The sequence below is a fragment of the Protomyctophum bolini genome, assembly GCF_963924005.1.
Source record: "Protomyctophum bolini genome assembly, chromosome: 18".
Taxonomy (NCBI): domain Eukaryota; kingdom Metazoa; phylum Chordata; class Actinopteri; order Myctophiformes; family Myctophidae; genus Protomyctophum; species Protomyctophum bolini.
The window spans coordinates 2,895,053-2,912,667 of record NC_137879.1 but is presented as its reverse complement, the minus strand read 5'-3'; the positions used below and the strand labels follow the sequence as shown (position 1 = coordinate 2,912,667).

General features: G+C 46.8%; 1 protein-coding gene across 1 annotated transcript in view; it reads right to left on the bottom strand.

Annotated features, from left to right (window-relative positions):
• sema4gb (sema domain, immunoglobulin domain (Ig), transmembrane domain (TM) and short cytoplasmic domain, (semaphorin) 4Gb) overlaps positions 1–17,615 on the bottom strand; it is a gene marked incomplete at both ends in the record, with an annotated part of 88,519 nt that overhangs the window by 40,802 nt on the left and 30,102 nt on the right. Inside the window, 5 exon segments of the mRNA XM_080789290.1 lie at positions 2,347–2,460; positions 4,202–4,295; positions 8,762–8,860; positions 11,502–11,564; positions 12,044–12,192. Coding sequence (XP_080645416.1) covers positions 2,347–2,460; positions 4,202–4,295; positions 8,762–8,860; positions 11,502–11,564; positions 12,044–12,192 — 519 coding nt within the window.

The following is a 17,615-nucleotide window of genomic DNA, read 5'->3' as shown; positions in this document are numbered from 1 at the left end:
GTAATGTGGTGCACCGGGTGAAAAGAAAAGGGGCTTAGAAAATAAAAGAATAAAGTGCTTGGTATTTAATAACCTTTGTCATAAAAGCACACGCACAGGATTAGCAGCCCATAAGTGGTGTCGTTGGTACACAGATGCTTTTAGGAATAATTGAATGGATAAAACGAAGCCACAGTCCGTACAACGCGTGTGGACGTGGCCAGTCAGTACAACGTGTGTGGGCGCCGGTTCCTTTTCCACTGCCTAATGGGATTGAAGGCTCTGAAGGGAAATGGAGAAATATCAACGAGATGTGGCCCATTGAATAGACGTAATATTAACGAGATGTGGCCCATTGAATAGAAGTAATATTAACGAGATGTGGCCCATTGAATAGACGTAATATTAACGAGATGTGGCCCATTGAATAGAAGTAATATTAACGAGATGTGGCCCATTGAATAGACGTAATATGAACGAGATGTGGCCCATTGAATAGACGTAATATTAACGAGATGTGGCCCATTGAATAGACGTAATATGAACAAGATGTGGCCCATTGAATAGACGTAATATTAACGAGATGTGGCCCATTGAATAGACGTAATATGAACAAGATGTGGCCCATCGAATAGACGGCAGAGAAACTATATGTTTCTAGAAATCACAAGATGTTTAAACAGGGTCTATTTGTTTTCGAGGGGCGCTAGCCCCTCCTATATACAGCTTTTGACGGCCCACACGTCTCAATATTTGCCATTGACAACGAAAGGAGAAATTAGGTCAAATATCCACCAAATATGCCATGAATGGTAAATAAACGGTGCATTCATATAGCGCCTTTATCCAATAGACTGTGCATCACATTCACCCGTTACATTACAGTCATTCATATAGCGCCTTTATCCAATAGACTGTGCATCACATTCACCCGTTACATTACAGTCATTCATATAGCGCCTTTATCCAATAGACTGTGCATCACATTCACCCGTTACATTACGGTTACCTGTCTCAACGATTATCGACCTGTTGCTTTGACTTCTGTTCTCATGAAAATTGGTTCTCTTTTATATCAAGAGCATCATTCCTGCTAGTATTGATCCCTTACAGTTTGCTTACTGTTCAAATGGATCTGTTGGACGACGCAATATGTCTTGCTTTGCACACTGCCCTGGTACATCTAGAAAAGAAAAGCTCTTATGTCAGACTACTGTTCATAGACTATAGTTACACACTGCCCTGGTACATCTAGAAGAGAAAAGCTCTTATGTCAGACTACTGTTCATAGACTATAGTTACACACTGCCCTGGTACATCTAGAAGAGACAAGCTCTTATGTCTACTGTTCATAGACTATAGTTACACACTGCCCTGGTACATCTAGAAGAGAAAAGCTCTTATGTCAGACTACTGTTCATAGACTATAGTTACACACTGCCCTGGTACATCTAGAAGAGACAAGCTCTTATGTCAGACTACTGTTCATAGACTATAGTTACACACTGCCCTGGAACATCTAGAAGAGGAAAGCTCTTATGTCAGACTACTGTTCATAGACTATAGTTCCCGCATTTAACACTATTGTACCATCTAAATTAGTGTTGAAACTCAGTGGCCTTGGTGTGGGCAGCTCCATCTGTAACTGGCTATTTGATTTTCTGACAGGCAGGCCCCAGTGTGTACTGTGTACGCATGGGAGAGAGATGCTCAACATCAATGGAAGACACCAGCCATCCCGCAAAATACCCTGTTCAAACCACTCCCTTCCAAAAAACGCTACCAGAGCATCAAATCTCGTACCACCCGTCTCAGTAACAGTTTCTACCCCCAGGCAGTCAGGCTGCTGAACAGCTGACCGTGAACTGTATTGCACTGTTTTGTCACTTCACTTGCATAGATGTTTGTTTATTGTCCTGTGTATGTATGTAAGACTGAGAGTGCTCTGAGCAAAATCATTTTCATTGTATTTATACTCTGTATCTATACACATGACAAATAAACCTGAACCTCAACCATTCACGCACACATTCACACACTGATGGCGGCGGAAACCACGCAAGGCACCGACCAGCACATCAGGAGCAATCAGGGGTTCAGAGTCTTGCTCAAGGACACTTCGACACTAACTCTGGGGGAGCACCACAGGGTTCGAACGTGGCAACCTTGCAGTTACCATCCAGCAACTCTACCCCCTGAGCCACCGCCACCCACCCCGACATAAATTCAGATCAGCATATGGAATTAATTCTGTACTGGCCATATATGGAGCGTGTCTTGAGTGTACAGGGTTTGATGAGGTCAGATCAACATAATTGAATGTCAGAAAAAGGAACAGGTCAGCTCCATATATGGAGTGTTGATTACCCAGCAGCCACCTGGTGGGGGCCTCCTCCGTCCTCAGGGTTGGGAAGGGGAAGTTTCTCCTCAGGTCTGGAGAGGAGCGGAACTCATACTGAGACGCTGTGAACATCTCCCCGTCTGGAGAGAGAGAGAGAGAGAGAGAGAGAGAGAGAGAGAGAGACCTTTAGACCTTTATTAACCATCTGGAGAGAGAGAGAGAACTCACTCTTTTCTTTTTTTAGTTGGACTCCAAGGCCACCGTACGCTTCGCTCTTCGTTCATGCGCGGTTCCGGTCACTTCCTGTTTTACCGCTGCAGAAAGAACGCCTCGTCCCTCCTGATCCTAGGACGTTCTCCGTGGTTTTGATCTCTCCTGATCCTAGGACGCTCTCCGTGGTTTATTTGATCTGATGGGTATACTAAAGAATGCCTCGTCCCTCCTGATCCAGGACGCTCTCCGTGGTTTTGATCTCTCCTGATCCAGGACGCTCTCCGTGGTTTTGATCTCTCCTGATCCAGGACGCTCTCCGTGGTTTTGATCTCTCCTGATCCAGGACGTTCTCCGTGGTTTATTTGATCTGATGGATATACTAAAGAATGCCTCGTCCCTCCTGATCCAGGACGCTCTCCGTGGTTGCGAACGCAGTGAGCACTTACTATGAGACCTAGCAGATCATGTCTGTCTGTCTGTCTGTCTGTGTGTGTGTGTCCCCCCTTTGTGCCCATATATGGAGCTGAGTGATTTGTTTGTGATTGATGCAACACACTCCATATTTGGACGTATAGCTGCTTTGGGGACTCCTTATATGGTTATGGCTAAGTTAAAAACTTAACTTAAAATAAATCTTAAAAAAACCCAAATATGTACGAGCTGCGTTCGCTTCCCGCGTTTGCGCGTCTTACTGGTTTGATCTGATGGATATACTAAGCTCTTCGTTTCTGACTTCTCATCCGCCTCTCGTTCAAAATATAAAACGCGATGGATTATTTAGCAAGCAAAAAATAATAATTAGCAAGCAAAAAAATATATCCGCTTTTCTTTCCGGAAACAAAAGTAAAAGCGGCCATGTCTTCCCGGCACCCCAGAGCTTCTATTTTGAAGGAATCCCCGGCGCTGATTGTGTTAACACGTTGCCGGCGTTCCCCCGCCATTTAATCAAATATTCTACACTGCCTATAGATTGTTTTATTACCTTCGCAGCATAACGCCGAAGTATTTGCGCTTTTGATCCATGAAAAAAACGCTAGTAAACACTCCCAGCATTCGTTATTGAGCCGACAAAAAAAAGCCACTTCCTTGATCCGGGTCACAGACGAAGAGCAAAGCGAGCCGAGATTGTCCCCCTCGTCCACTTGCATTATTGGGCTCAATTTTCCCAGAAGCCCTAGCAGCAGCCCAGAGAGCATGGGTTGATTTCCGGGTTTCGTCATCATAACGCGACGGCCTCGTCACCAGGTCGGCGACAAAGCCGCAGTTTCTTTTTAATTATTAAAATATGGCGAATTAAACACATAAAACAAATAGCGGGGTTTAGCGTATTGCGAGCGGTGGATCCCTGGATTAAACAATTAGCTGCTGTCAAAGTGTTAACAGGGTTGTGTGTACATGGATTCTTAGCCCTTAACAGGGTTGTATGTACATGGATTCTTAGCCCTTAACAGGGTTGTGTGTACATGGATTCTTAGCCCTTAACAGGGTTGTGTGTACATGGATTCTTAGCCCTTAACAGGGTTGTATGTACATGGATTCTTAGCCCTTAACAGGGTTGTGTGTACATGGATTCTTAGCCCTTAACAGGGTTGTATGTACATGGATTCTTGGTATCTTACCTACCAGCAGGGCGGTGTATAGGGCGGTGTAATGTACATGGCGTCTTACCCACTAGCAGAGCGGTGTAGCCCTTGGCGGGGTCGTACGGGCATCGGTCTCGTCCCTCCTCGAAGCCCGAGGAGAAGGTGAAGTGTTCTGCGTCCTGGAAGAGGAAGAGGAGGAGGATGAGGAGGATGAGGAGGGGAGGGAGGAGGGAGGAGGAGGAGGGAGATGAGGAGGAGGGAGGAGGGGAGGAGGAGGGAGATGAGGAGGAGGGAGGAGGGGAGGAGGAGGGAGATGAGGAGGAGGGAGGAGGGGAGGAGGAGGGAGATGAGGAGGAGGAGGAGGAAGATGAGGAGGGAGGGGGGAGGAGGAGGGAGGAGGGGGAGGAGGAAGAGGAGGAAGATGAGGAGGGAGGGGGGAGGAGGAGGAGGAGGAGGAGGAGGAGGGAGGAGGGGAGGAGGAGGAGACCACATCCATTCAGTTCATAATAATAAAATAAAAAAAACACTCTGGCAGGAAGTGAGGGGCGTCTCAAACATTGCACACCGGCAGACTCGAAGATGCAAAGAGACGAATGAGATCATTCGGAGTATGCAGCTACATGCATCATTGCGTCTTTGCATCGCCACGTCGCTGGCGCTGCGCGAACGGCATGGAATTACGGATGTGTATATGTTACAGGAAACTCCCGTTAAACTTTCCAACAAACTACGGCAAACTCCCGAATTGTACCATCGCACCTGTATATTACCGTATATTAACTGTATATGCTGCTAAACTTGAGGTTTACGGGCTAAATCTAGTGCCCATAATTGCTCGTTAACTCGCAGTGTGGCTTCCATTGACAATGAATGGTTGACTGTATATTTGCATCGTCATGTGGCTGTGCTTCCATTGACAATGAATGGTAGACTGTATCTTTGCATCTTCATGTCGCTGTGCTTCCATTGACAATGAATGGTAGACTGTATCTTTGCATCTTCATGTCGCTGTGCTTCCATTGACAATGAATGGTAGACTGTATCTTTGCGTCCGGCTGTGTGAATGCAACATTCTGGACACATCACACTTGTGTGAAGTGAGGGGCGCTCTTATCATCATACATCATCAGGTTCCGGGGCCAATCACTTTTGGCGTCCTCAATTTTCTGTCCTCACATTCTGTGCTCAGCCAATGAAATCCTCGCTTTGGGGTACACGCACATTGCTCAGCCAATCAAATCCTCGCTGTGGGGTATACACACACATTTCTCAGCCAAATCAACAACTTGCATAGGAGGTGTTTACACCCTAAAAAAAAAAGAAGGGAGAAAAACGCTGAGAACCAATCTAGTAATCTCGGAGATCCACAGGTGTTTCGTTTCCAAAATGAAATAAAAATCAACTCCAACTTGTGTCATGTCAAGGACCCCCACATTGAGATGCAACCAGACAAGGACCCCCACATTGAGATGCAACCAGACAAGGACCCCCACATTGAGATGCAACCAGACAAGGACCCCCACATTGAGATGCAACCAGACAAGGACCCCCACATTGAGATGCAACCAGACACATTGTGAGCTCAAGGACCCCCACATTGAGATGCAACCAGACACATTGTGAGCTCAAGGACCCCCACATTGAGATGCAACCAGACACATTGTGTCATGTCAAGGACCCCCACATTGAGATGCAACCAGACACATTGAGTCATGTCAAGGACCCCCACATTGAGATGCAACCAGACACATTGTGTCATGTCAAGGACCCCCACATTGAGATGCAACCAGACACATTGTGTCATGTCAAGGACCCCCACATTGAGATGCAACCAGACACATTGTGTCATGTCAAGGACCCCCACATTGAGATGCAACCAGACACATTGTGTCATGTCAAGGACCCCCACATTGAGATGCAACCAGACACATTGTGTCATGTCAAGGACCCCCACATTGAGATGCAACCAGACACATTGTGTCATGTCAAGGACCCCCACATTGAGATGCAACCAGACACATTGTGTCATGTCAAGGACCCCCACATTGAGATGCAACCAGACACATTGTGTCATGTCAAGGACCCCCACATTGAGATGCAACCAGACACATTGTGTCATGTCAAGGACCCCCACATTGAGATGCAACCAGACACATTGTGTCATGTCAAGGACCCTCACATTGAGATGCAACCAGACACATTGTGTCATGTCAAGGACCCCCACATTGAGATGCAACCAGACACATTGTGTCATGTCAAGGACCCCCACATTGAGATGCAACCAGACACATTGTGTCATGTCAAGTGTGATGTCATGCAGTACATGAGTGATGTCATAGACCGGTCACATGGGAGACACAGTCTCTTGTTTAGTTGACTCAATGCTTTCTGTCTTTCCTTCATTTGGGCAGGATGCCAACAAGATCACGTTACTTATTTATTCCGTTGCTGTTGGTCGTCATGGCCGACAGTTCCCACCCGATGTCGTGTGGGGGTTCGGACCGATCCAGACAGCACTGGATAACTGTTAGCTTACATAACGTCTTCAGGCTAGGACTCAGGTCTAAGATGTACGAGTCTCCTCCATGTTTGTCTTCTCCAAAGAGGATGATGCGTTCTCCCACCATGCAACAGCACCTACCATAATATGTTGGACCGGGTCTCTTCCCTTTGGGCTTAACCTTCTTCCAGGAGAAGGTCTCTGGACTGAATTTCCACATATCAGTGAAGCTCTGATCACTGTTGCCAAATATGTACAGCTCTCCATTGTAGGTAAAGGCTGAATGACAGTAGCGTCCTTCTGGAAGAGGCTGTGCAGAAGGTGTGCTCAGCCAGAGGTCAGTCTCTGTGTCAAACACTCTGATACTGTTGAGGTACCGACCCCCCCAGCCCCCAAATACAAACATCTTTGTTCCAATGATGGTAGCAGAGTGACACCATGAAGCAGGAGGTGGAGTTCCTCTGGTGATAATTAAGGACCAGACCATCGTGCTGGTGTCCAACTTGTAAATGTCATTAGTACTTCCGGTCAGATTGTTGTATCCTCCATGGATAAACATGTCCTTCCCCAACACACAGGCTGAGTGGTTCCTCCTCTCCTCTGGAACAGCTCCAGAAACCCTGCTGGGTTTCAACCACACGTGGGCGTCCACATCAAATGCATAAAGCTCATTGTAGTGCTCCTGTCCACAGCGGCCTCCCCAGATGTAGACTGTATCTTCTACCAGCACAGCTGTGTGGTCGCAGCGCCAGGATGGAACCTCAAGGTGACCGTCTCCTCTTCCAGGACTCACTGGAGGTAACTTCTTCCAGCGTAAAGATATTGTGTTGAAGACATGGACATCAATCAACTGATCCTTGTTGTCCCCTCCATCATAGTAGCCTCCAAAGGAATACAGTTTGTTCCTCACTGCTACAGCAGCATGAAGGGCTCGCTTTGGTCCTCCTGTTTTGGAAACGGTCCAAGACAACGTCTGTCTGTCTGTCTGTCTGTCTGTCTGTCTGTCTGTCTGTCTGTCTGTCTGTCTGTCTGTCTGTCTCTCCCTCGATGTGAACAGTCATTTTCAACACAGCGCATCTTCTTATATATTCTGGTGTGAAATCACACGCAACACAAACTGTTGCCAATGCACGCCTTAATTATGTCAATTTGTGCAGCTCCTCTCCTCATAAGCTACTCTGGTCTGGGCCTTTTGACTGCAACCCTGTTCATTCACACTTACTAGAAACACCTGGTTATATAAGGCCGGCCCCTTTTACACTGGCAGCCAATGAAACATCCTGAATCAGATCTGTGCCACATTCAGATTGGAATCCGATTGGTTTAAATAATAATGCCTAAACGCAAACAAATCACATGGAATCCGATTTTAATTTTAATTTGATTTATCAGACAGTGGGGCCTTGTGGTTATAGAGTGTCCGCCCTGAAACTGGGAGGTCAGGGTTCGATCCCCGGCCGGGTCATACAAAAAAAAGGGAACCAATGCTCCCTGCTTGGCACTCAGCATCAATGGGTTGGATTGAAGGGGTCAAATCTACTAATCAAATGATTCCTGCCAATATCGATGCTGACCGATGTTCTTACTAAGTAAATTGTAAAGGGTCTTACTATCCATCCATCCATCCATCTTCAACCGCTTATCCGTAGTCGGGTCGCGGGGGCAACAGCTCCACCAGAGTGCTCCAGACTTCCCTCTCCAGAGCAACATTAGTGACTTCCTCCTGGGGGGGATTCCGAGACGTTCCGAGGCCAGTGAGTCGATGTGTTTCCTCCAACTGCGCCTTGGTCACGTCCGGGGTCTCCTCCCAGTGGGACGTGATCCTTGGTCTGCCCCGGGGTCTCCTCCCAGTGGGACGTGATCCTTGGTCTGCCCCAGGGGTCTCCTCCCAGTGGGACGTGGTCCTTGGTCTGCCCCGGGGGTCTCCTCCCAGTGGGACGTGGTCCTTGGTCTGCCCCGGGGTCTCCTCCCAGTGGGTCTTACTATGTAAATGAAAGGGTCTTACTATGTAAATGAAAGGGTCTTTATGTAAATTAAAGGGTCTTTATGTAAATTAAAGGGTCTTTGTAAATTAAAGGGTCTTTATGTAAATTAAAGGGTCTTTATGTAAATGAAAGGGTCTTTATGTAAATGAGAGGGTCTTACTATGTAACCACACAGCGGCCTGAAGGCGTGAGTTCCACACGCGTACAGGTGCGTCTCGTTGTAGCGCTGCAGGAAGCGGATGTGGTTGTAGCACTCTGTCTGCAGGTAGAGAACACATCCATTATTAAAGGTTTTATGACATTCATTTTCATTTATTTTTTCTTTTAGGTTTTATGACCTCAATTACACCCAAAAAACCTGAACTTTGAACATTCAGTGGATTTTCTGTGGTCTGAAGTTTTCTTTGGGGTTTGGAAGCCTTTTGAGCTACAATGAAAACAGGCAACACAGTGAAAACAGTGACATCTGCTGGCAAATCCCATTGGATTTGCAGGCTCTTACATCACAAACTGCCGGCAAATCAGAGCACCTGTTTGAGCCAGAAAACCCCAGATCACAGAAAATCTACTGAATGTTAAAAGTTCATGTTTTTTTAAACAACACACGGACGTAAAGGGTGTTCAATAGCACTGATTTATGAAACAACACACAGACGTAAAGGGTGTTCAATAGCACTGATTTATGGAACAACACACAGACCTAAAGGGTGTTCAATAGCACTGATTTATGAAACAACACACAGACCTAAAGGGTGTTCAATAGCACTGATTTATGAAACAACACACAGACCTAAAGGGTGTTCAATAGCACTGATTTATGAAACAACACACAGACGTAAAGGGTGTTCAATAGCACTGATTTATGGAACAACACACGGACCTAAAGGGTGTTCAATAGCACTGATTTATGAAACAACACACAGACCTAAAGGGTGTTCAATAGCACTGATTTATGAAACAACACACAGACGTAAAGGGTGTTCAATAGCACTGATTTATGAAACAACACACAGACCTAAAGGGTGTTCAATAGCACTGATTTATGAAACAACACACAGACCTAAAGGGTGTTCAATAGCACTGATTTATGAAACAACACACAGACCTAAAGGGTGTTCAATAGCACTGATTTATGAAACAACACACGGACCTAAAGGGTGTTCAATAGCACTGATTTATGAAACAACACACAGACGTAAAGGGTGTTCAATAGCACTGATTTATGAAACAACACACGGACCTAAAGGGTGTTCAATAGCACTGATTTATGGAACAACACACAGACCTAAAGGGTGTTCAATAGCACTGATTTATGAAACAACACACAGACCTAAAGGGTGTTCAATAGCACTGATTTATGAAACAACACACGGACCTAAAGGGTGTTCAATAGCACTGATTTATGGAACAACACACAGACCTAAAGGGTGTTCAATAGCACTGATTTATGAAACAACACACAGACCTAAAGGGTGTTCAATAGCACTGATTTATGAAACAACACACGGACCTAAAGGGTGTTCAATAGCACTGATTTATGGAACAACACACAGACCTAAAGGGTGTTCAATAGCACTGATTTATGAAACAACACACAGACGTAAAGGGTGTTCAATAGCACTGATTTATGAAACAACACACAGACCTAAAGGGTGTTCAATAGCACTGATTTATGAAACAACACACAGACCTAAAGGGTGTTCAATAGCACTGATTTATGAAACAACACACGGACCTAAAGGGTGTTCAATAGCACTGATTTATGGAACAACACACAGACCTAAAGGGTGTTCAATAGCACTGATTTATGAAACAACACACAGACCTAAAGGGTGTTCAATAGCACTGATTTATGAAACAACACACGGACCTAAAGGGTGTTCAATAGCACTGATTTATGGAACAACACACGGACCTAAAGGGTGTTCAATAGCACTGATTTATGGAACAACACACAGACCTAAAGGGTGTTCAATAGCACTGATTTATGAAACAACACACAGACCTAAAGGGTGTTCAATAGCACTGATTTATGAAACAACACACAGACCTAAAGGGTGTTCAATAGCACTGATTTATGAAACAACACACGGACCTAAAGGGTGTTCAATAGCACTGATTTATGGAACAACACACGGACCTAAAGGGTGTTCAATAGCACTGATTTATGGAACAACACACAGACCTAAAGGGTGTTCAATAGCACTGATTTATGAAACAACACACGGACCTAAAGGGTGTTCAATAGCACTGATTTATGAAACAACACACAGACCTAAAGGGTGTTCAATAGCACTGATTTATGAAACAACACACAGACCTAAAGGGTGTTCAATAGCACTGATTTATGAAACAACACACAGACCTAAAGGGTGTTCAATAGCACTGATTTATGGAACAACACACGGACCTAAAGGGTGTTCAATAGCACTGATTTATGGAACAACACACAGACCTAAAGGGTGTTCAATAGCACTGATTTATGAAACAACACACGGACCTAAAGGGTGTTCAATAGCACTGATTTATGGAACAACACACGGACCTAAAGGGTGTTCAATAGCACTGATTTATGGAACAACACACAGACCTAAAGGGTGTTCAATAGCACTGATTTATGCCCAAAAAAAACCCTAAAACCTAGAAAATGGAGTTATGAGGTTCCCTCACGACAGCAACGATATTATATAAGAACAAGTTAGGTGCTTAATATCTTCACCAACGTCTCAGGGTAATGCTGGACAATAATTACTCCCTTTATGTTCGAGGCTCCCTTTGAGCTGTAATACAACAGCTGTGCGTGTGTGTGTGTGTGTGTGTGTGTGTGTGTGTGTGTGTGTGTGTGTGTGTGTGTGCGTGCGTGTGTGTGTGTGTGTGCGTGCGCACGCACAGTGTTGTACCTGATTGTCTTTGCCCTTGCTGAGACACTGTCTTTTCTGTTCGGAAGACGCTTCCCACTCAATCTGCCAACAACAGAAGGCAGTAAGTAGTGTGAACATCCAGACAATAAGACAGACAAATCGTATGACTTTTTTTCTCTCATGGATTTATCGTTAATGGCTGTTGTATAACTTCACAAGTACAATGTAGCGTTGAGAGTGACATGATGTGTTCTGCCTCACAGTCTCAATGTGTTTTTACTCATGGTTAAAGGTAGAGTAAGTGATTTCACTTAATTCAAATATCACTTATTTTTTTGTTTTGTTGTGATAATCCTCTCTACTATACAGTGTGCTGACCATATAAGGAGTTCCTCCCTGTCCCCAGTTAACCCCTGGGGGGGTCAAAAAACCTTAGGTTTCGTTTTTGACTCTCTATCCTGATTGGATGAAAGGCTTAGGTCCCACAGCCAAAAACGAAACCTACGGTTTTTTTTGAGTGAAATCACTTACTCTACCTTTAAATAAAAGGTGAAATAAAAAAAATACAGAAATATCCTCACGGTGAAGTTGGCGGGCGAGGAGATGTTGGCGGCGTCCAGGGCATACAGCGCCCCCCTCCCCCCCACGTACAGCAGACCGCTGTCCTCCTCCAACAGCAGCGTACTGTAGTTCCTACTGGAACCCCGGAACCTCTGGACGCCCAGCAGACCTGTACACCACGCGCACACACACGCACGCACGCACGCACGCACGCACACACACACACACACACACACACACACACACGCACACACACACACACAACATCTTCATTTGCAATTTAGGCATTTAGCAGACGCTCTTAATCCAGAGCGATTTACATTAAAAGGTAGAGTAAGTGATTTCACTCAAAAAACCTTAGGTTTCGTTTTTGGCTGTGGGACCTAAGCCTTCGTCCAATCAGGATAGAGAGTCAAAAACGAAACCTAAGGTTTTTTGACCCCCCCCAGGGGTTAACTGGGGACAGGGAGGAACTCCTTATATGGTCAGCACACTCTATTAGTAGAGAGGATTATCACAACAAAACAAAAAAAGAAGTGATATTTGAATTAAGTGAAATCACTTACTCTACCTTTAAGCAAGAACAGAAAAGCATGGGAATACATCACATAAAAACATTTATCGAGAAACTAAGTAAGCTAAGAAAGTAACAGTGGAATATCTATATAATGAAAACTATACATATAAACTATACATCTATACTACTCTGCTATACATATGTACTATGACGTGCTATGACTACATACAATGCAATTATAGTGCCGTCTACATAACATGCTATAAATCTGTATCAAATGCTATCTAAGTCTACAGAAATGCTATCTAAGGGGGTAGGGTAAGTGCTATGGGCAATGATGGAGTCTGAAAAGGTGGGTTTTCAGACTACGGCATTCACATTTAACCCATTCTGACGTCAGTCGTCAGCCATTTTTCAAAAATAACAGACCTACAAGCTCGTAGCTATGAGCTTGTAGATCTGTTATTTTTCAATAGCTAAAGCATGACATAATGCTAACACCAAAAGGGGTTCTCGCCCAAAAATAAATTCTTGAACACAAAACAATAGTGCATGCGCAAACTTGCAAACTCTACAACAAGTGCTTCAGGATACAGAGCACTCCATATATGGAGACTAGCCGATTATTATTATTGCAGACACTGAACAGAATTTTGCCGATGCCTTATAGCTCTCGGCTTATTGGGGCATGCCTGCATTCTGCAGGCCCCTCACCACTGATTTATGGACATTACTGAGGCTTCCAAATATGAACACAAGTAGTTTAAATTTGTAGCCGCACGCGCACTCACTCACTCACACACACACACACTCTCACACACACACACACACACACACACACACACACACACACACACACACACACACACACACACACACACACACACACACACACACACACACACACACACACACACACACACACACACTCACACACTTTAGTATTGTCCACATAAGCGATACAAAACACAAGGACACAGACATTCACAAGGTCCTGTAGAAAATGTACAGCCAGCAAATCTTGGACAATACAATTACCCCAAACACCCTTCATAAGGGGTACATTACAATACAGTACAGTACAGGACAGTACAACAGCACCTTCGCCACGTTTGACAGCTATCAGCCAATTATAGAAGACATTACACACATTTGATCGATTGCCGATATCTCCATTTACCCATATATACCGATATAGCGAATTCCGATACCAGTTGTTGGGATCTGGTGTTGTGTTTATAGCAGACTCCTCACTCAAATGGATCTGGTGTTGTGTTTATAGCAGACTCCTCACTCAAATGGATCTGGTGTTGTGTTTATAGCAGACTCCTCACTCAAATGGATCTGGTGTTGTGTTTATAGCAGACTCCTCACTCAAATGTGCACTTTGCAGTTTGGGGCAACTCCAAAGCAAACTCCACATCATGCCCTGCAACATTATATTTACCTGCCATAGTGTCAACCCCTTCCTTACCCCCTGTTCTAGCGGAAAGGCGATAGTCGATACAGTTTTTAGTTTTGTTTTTTTACTTGGAAAAGCAAACATGGCAACCATGATGTTTTCATATATCCAGTTGCTTGGAAAGTGCAAAAAGTTGGCAACCTGGCTGAGTGGCCCTATTGTTTGTTTGTTTGGGCTTGTTTTTATTTCCGTCTAAAAGCAATGTCTCTATATACCAAGTTGCTTGGATGTCGTAAATGTGGCAACCTAGCGGGAATAGTATACTGTACTGTACTGTACTGTACTGTACTGTACTGTACTGTACTGTACTGTACTGTACTGTACGGTAGGGGCAGCAGAGGCTCTGTAACGTTGGAAGACACCCACAGGCCTGTGGGGGCAGCAGAGGCTCTGTAACAGTTTGATCAAACAATCCTATAGTCTTAATCCTATTATCCTAAAACTCAAAAAATCTGGTTTTTAAACCACTTAAAAAAAAAACATACATTTCTCTTGTGAGGACCAGGAAAAGTGTCTTCAAATTCTACTGTATACTTGAGGAGACATGTGTAGTAATAAACAGAGCGCACGCACTACCGCACACATGTGACCGCTCACACGGTATCTATTTAGATCAGATCAAGGCGTTGCCTTCTACTATACGCTGTCACTGTGGGACAGATCTTCCACACACACACACACACACACACACACACACACACACACACACACACACACACACACACACACACACACACACACACACACACACACACACACACACACACACACACACACACACACACACACACAGAGAGTGGCCTCCTTTTCTGATGTGTCACACCAGAAAGCAGCAGCAGCAGCACAGCCACCTGCCCCAGTTAACTCTCTCTGTTAAGGATCTCTGCTATTATACGGAGGCTGCATTAGACGCAGGGGAGAGGGGAAGGAGCCCCGGGCTGCATGGGCTCTATTAGACACAGGGGAGAGGGGAAGGAGCCCCAGACTGCATGGGCTCTATTAGACACAGGGGAGAGGGGAAGGATCCCCAGGCTGCATGGGCTCTATTAGACACAGGGGAGAGGGGAAGGAGCCCCAGACTGCATGGGCTCTATTAGACACAGGGGAGAGGGGAAGGAGCCCCAGACTGCATGGGCTCTATTAGACACAGGGGAAGGAGCCCCAGACTGCATGGGCTCTATTAGACACAGGGGAGAGGGAAAGGAGCCCCAGACTGCATGGCCTCTAATGCCGCGTTCACACGGGCACATGCAAAAAGATACAAAGATGCAAGGCTACACAGTGTATTGGATGGTAGACTGCATCTTTGCATCTGCCCGTGGGAATGCAGCATAACCCTCCAGTTACCCGATTACATGCCACCACCAGATGGCGCCACTCAGGAGCCAGTGCCAGCATAATGGTGGAGTCGGTCGGACCAACGGTTGTCCAGAACCGCCACTAAAACGCCTCTGCCCGGGCTCTGGACAGAGGGAGCCTGAGGGCACCTGCCCAGGGTCCCTCTGGACAGAGGGCCCCTGCACCTGTACCCCAGGGTACATACATAGAGGGCCCCTGCCCAGGGTCCATACATAGAGCTGGCCTGTTCTCTGGCCAGAGGGCCCCTGAGGGCCCCCTGAGGGCCCCTGAGGGCCCTCTGGCCAGGGTCCATACATAGAGGCTCTGGACAGAGGGCCCCTGCCCAAGGTCCCTCTGGACAGAGGGCCCCTGCCCAGGGTCCCTCTGGACAGAGGGCCCCTGCCCAGGGTCCCACTGGACAGAGGGCCCCTGCCCAGGGTCCATACATAGAGGGCCCCTGCCCAGGGTCCCTCTGGACAGAGGGCCCCTGCCCAGGGTGCCTCTGGACAGAGGGCCCCTGCCCAGGGTCCCTCTGGACAGAGGGCCCCTGCCCAGGGTCCATACATAGAGCTGGACAGAGGGCCCCTGCCCAGGGTCCATACATAGAGGGCCCCTGCCCAGGGTCCATACATAGAGGGCCCCTGCCCAGGGTCCATACATAGAGCTGGACAGAGGGCCCCTGCCCAGGGTCCATACATAGAGGGCCCCTGCCCAGGGTCCATACATAGAGCTGGACAGAGGGCCCCTGCCCAGGGTCCATACATAGAGCTGGACAGAGGGCCCCTGCCCAGGGTCCATACATAGAGGGCCCCTGCCCAGGGTCCATACATAGAGCTGGACAGAGGGCCCCTGCCCAGGGTCCATACATAGAGCTGGACAGAGGGCCCCTGCCCAGGGTCCATACATAGAGGGCCCCTGCCCAGGGTCCATACATAGAGGGCCCCTGCCCAGGGTCCATACATAGAGGGCCCCTGCCCAGGGTCCATACATAGAGCTGGCCTGTTCTGACATCATTCTGACGTCGGCATCGACTCCATATTTGGGCATGCCTGACAAATAACTCCATATATGGGCATAATAGGGACACAGACATAATATCTAGGTGGGGAAGTCATTTCCAACTTGCATTGTTCCATGTAGGACAGTGCCCAACGGGCACCGCTGTGGAGGCCCAACGGGCACCACTGTAGAGGCCCCACGGGCACCACTGTAGAGGCCCAACGGGCACCACTGTAGAGGCCCCATGGGCACCACTGTAGAGGCCCAACGGGCACCGCTGTAGAGGCCCAACGGGCACCACCGTAGAGGCCCCTCCACCGTAGAGGCCCCTCCACTGTAGAGGCCCCTCCACTGTAGAGGCCCCTCCACTGTAGAGGCCCCTCCACTGTAGAGGCCCAACGGGCACCACCGTAGAGGCCCCACGGTCACCACTGTAGAGGCCCCACGGTCACCACTGTAGAGGCCCCATGGGCACCACTGTAGAGGCCCCTCCACTGTAGAGGCCCCTCCACTGTAGAGGCCCCTCCACTGTAGAGGCCCCTCCACTGTAGAGGCCCCACCACTGTAGAGGCCCCTCCACTGTAGAGGCCCCATGGGCACCACCGTAGAGACTTAAACTGTAAACTGTAAATGGGGCTTCATATCATCATCATCATCATACTATAATTCAATCAATGTCTGAATGAATGAATGTCTGAATGTCAGAAACACTGCGTTCTAATCATTGCTTGCACCAATCACTCCCACTTTTCACACAGGCATTGACCATATGAATATGGAGGTCTTAACGGAGCCCTATTTTTCGATTTGACACATTAATGATTAATAATGAATTAATTAGTGAATTAGGGCGCAGTACCCCCCGGGGGCAAATATCTCACAACGGGTAAGGGCTAGTATCAACAATTTCCAGTAAGTGTGAATGAACAGTATTCCGTCAAAAGGAGCAGACCAGGAGTGGCTGCACTAATTGGCGTCGTTATGACGTTGCTTGCAACAGTTTGTGTTGTGTGTGATGTCACACCAGAATATATAAGCTGATACAGACAGGCTGAAGGACAGACAGACACACAGACACACAGACAAGGCGATGTTTTCTTGGACCGATTCCAAAACAGGAGTACCAGAGCTATCATGTGGAGCCTATCTTGCTGCTGTAGCAGTGAGGAACAAACTGTATTCCTTTGGAAGCTGGGGAGGGATTGAGGTCCATGTCTTCAACACAATGTCTTTATGCTGGAAGAAGTTACCTCCAGTGAGTCCTGGAAGAGGAGAC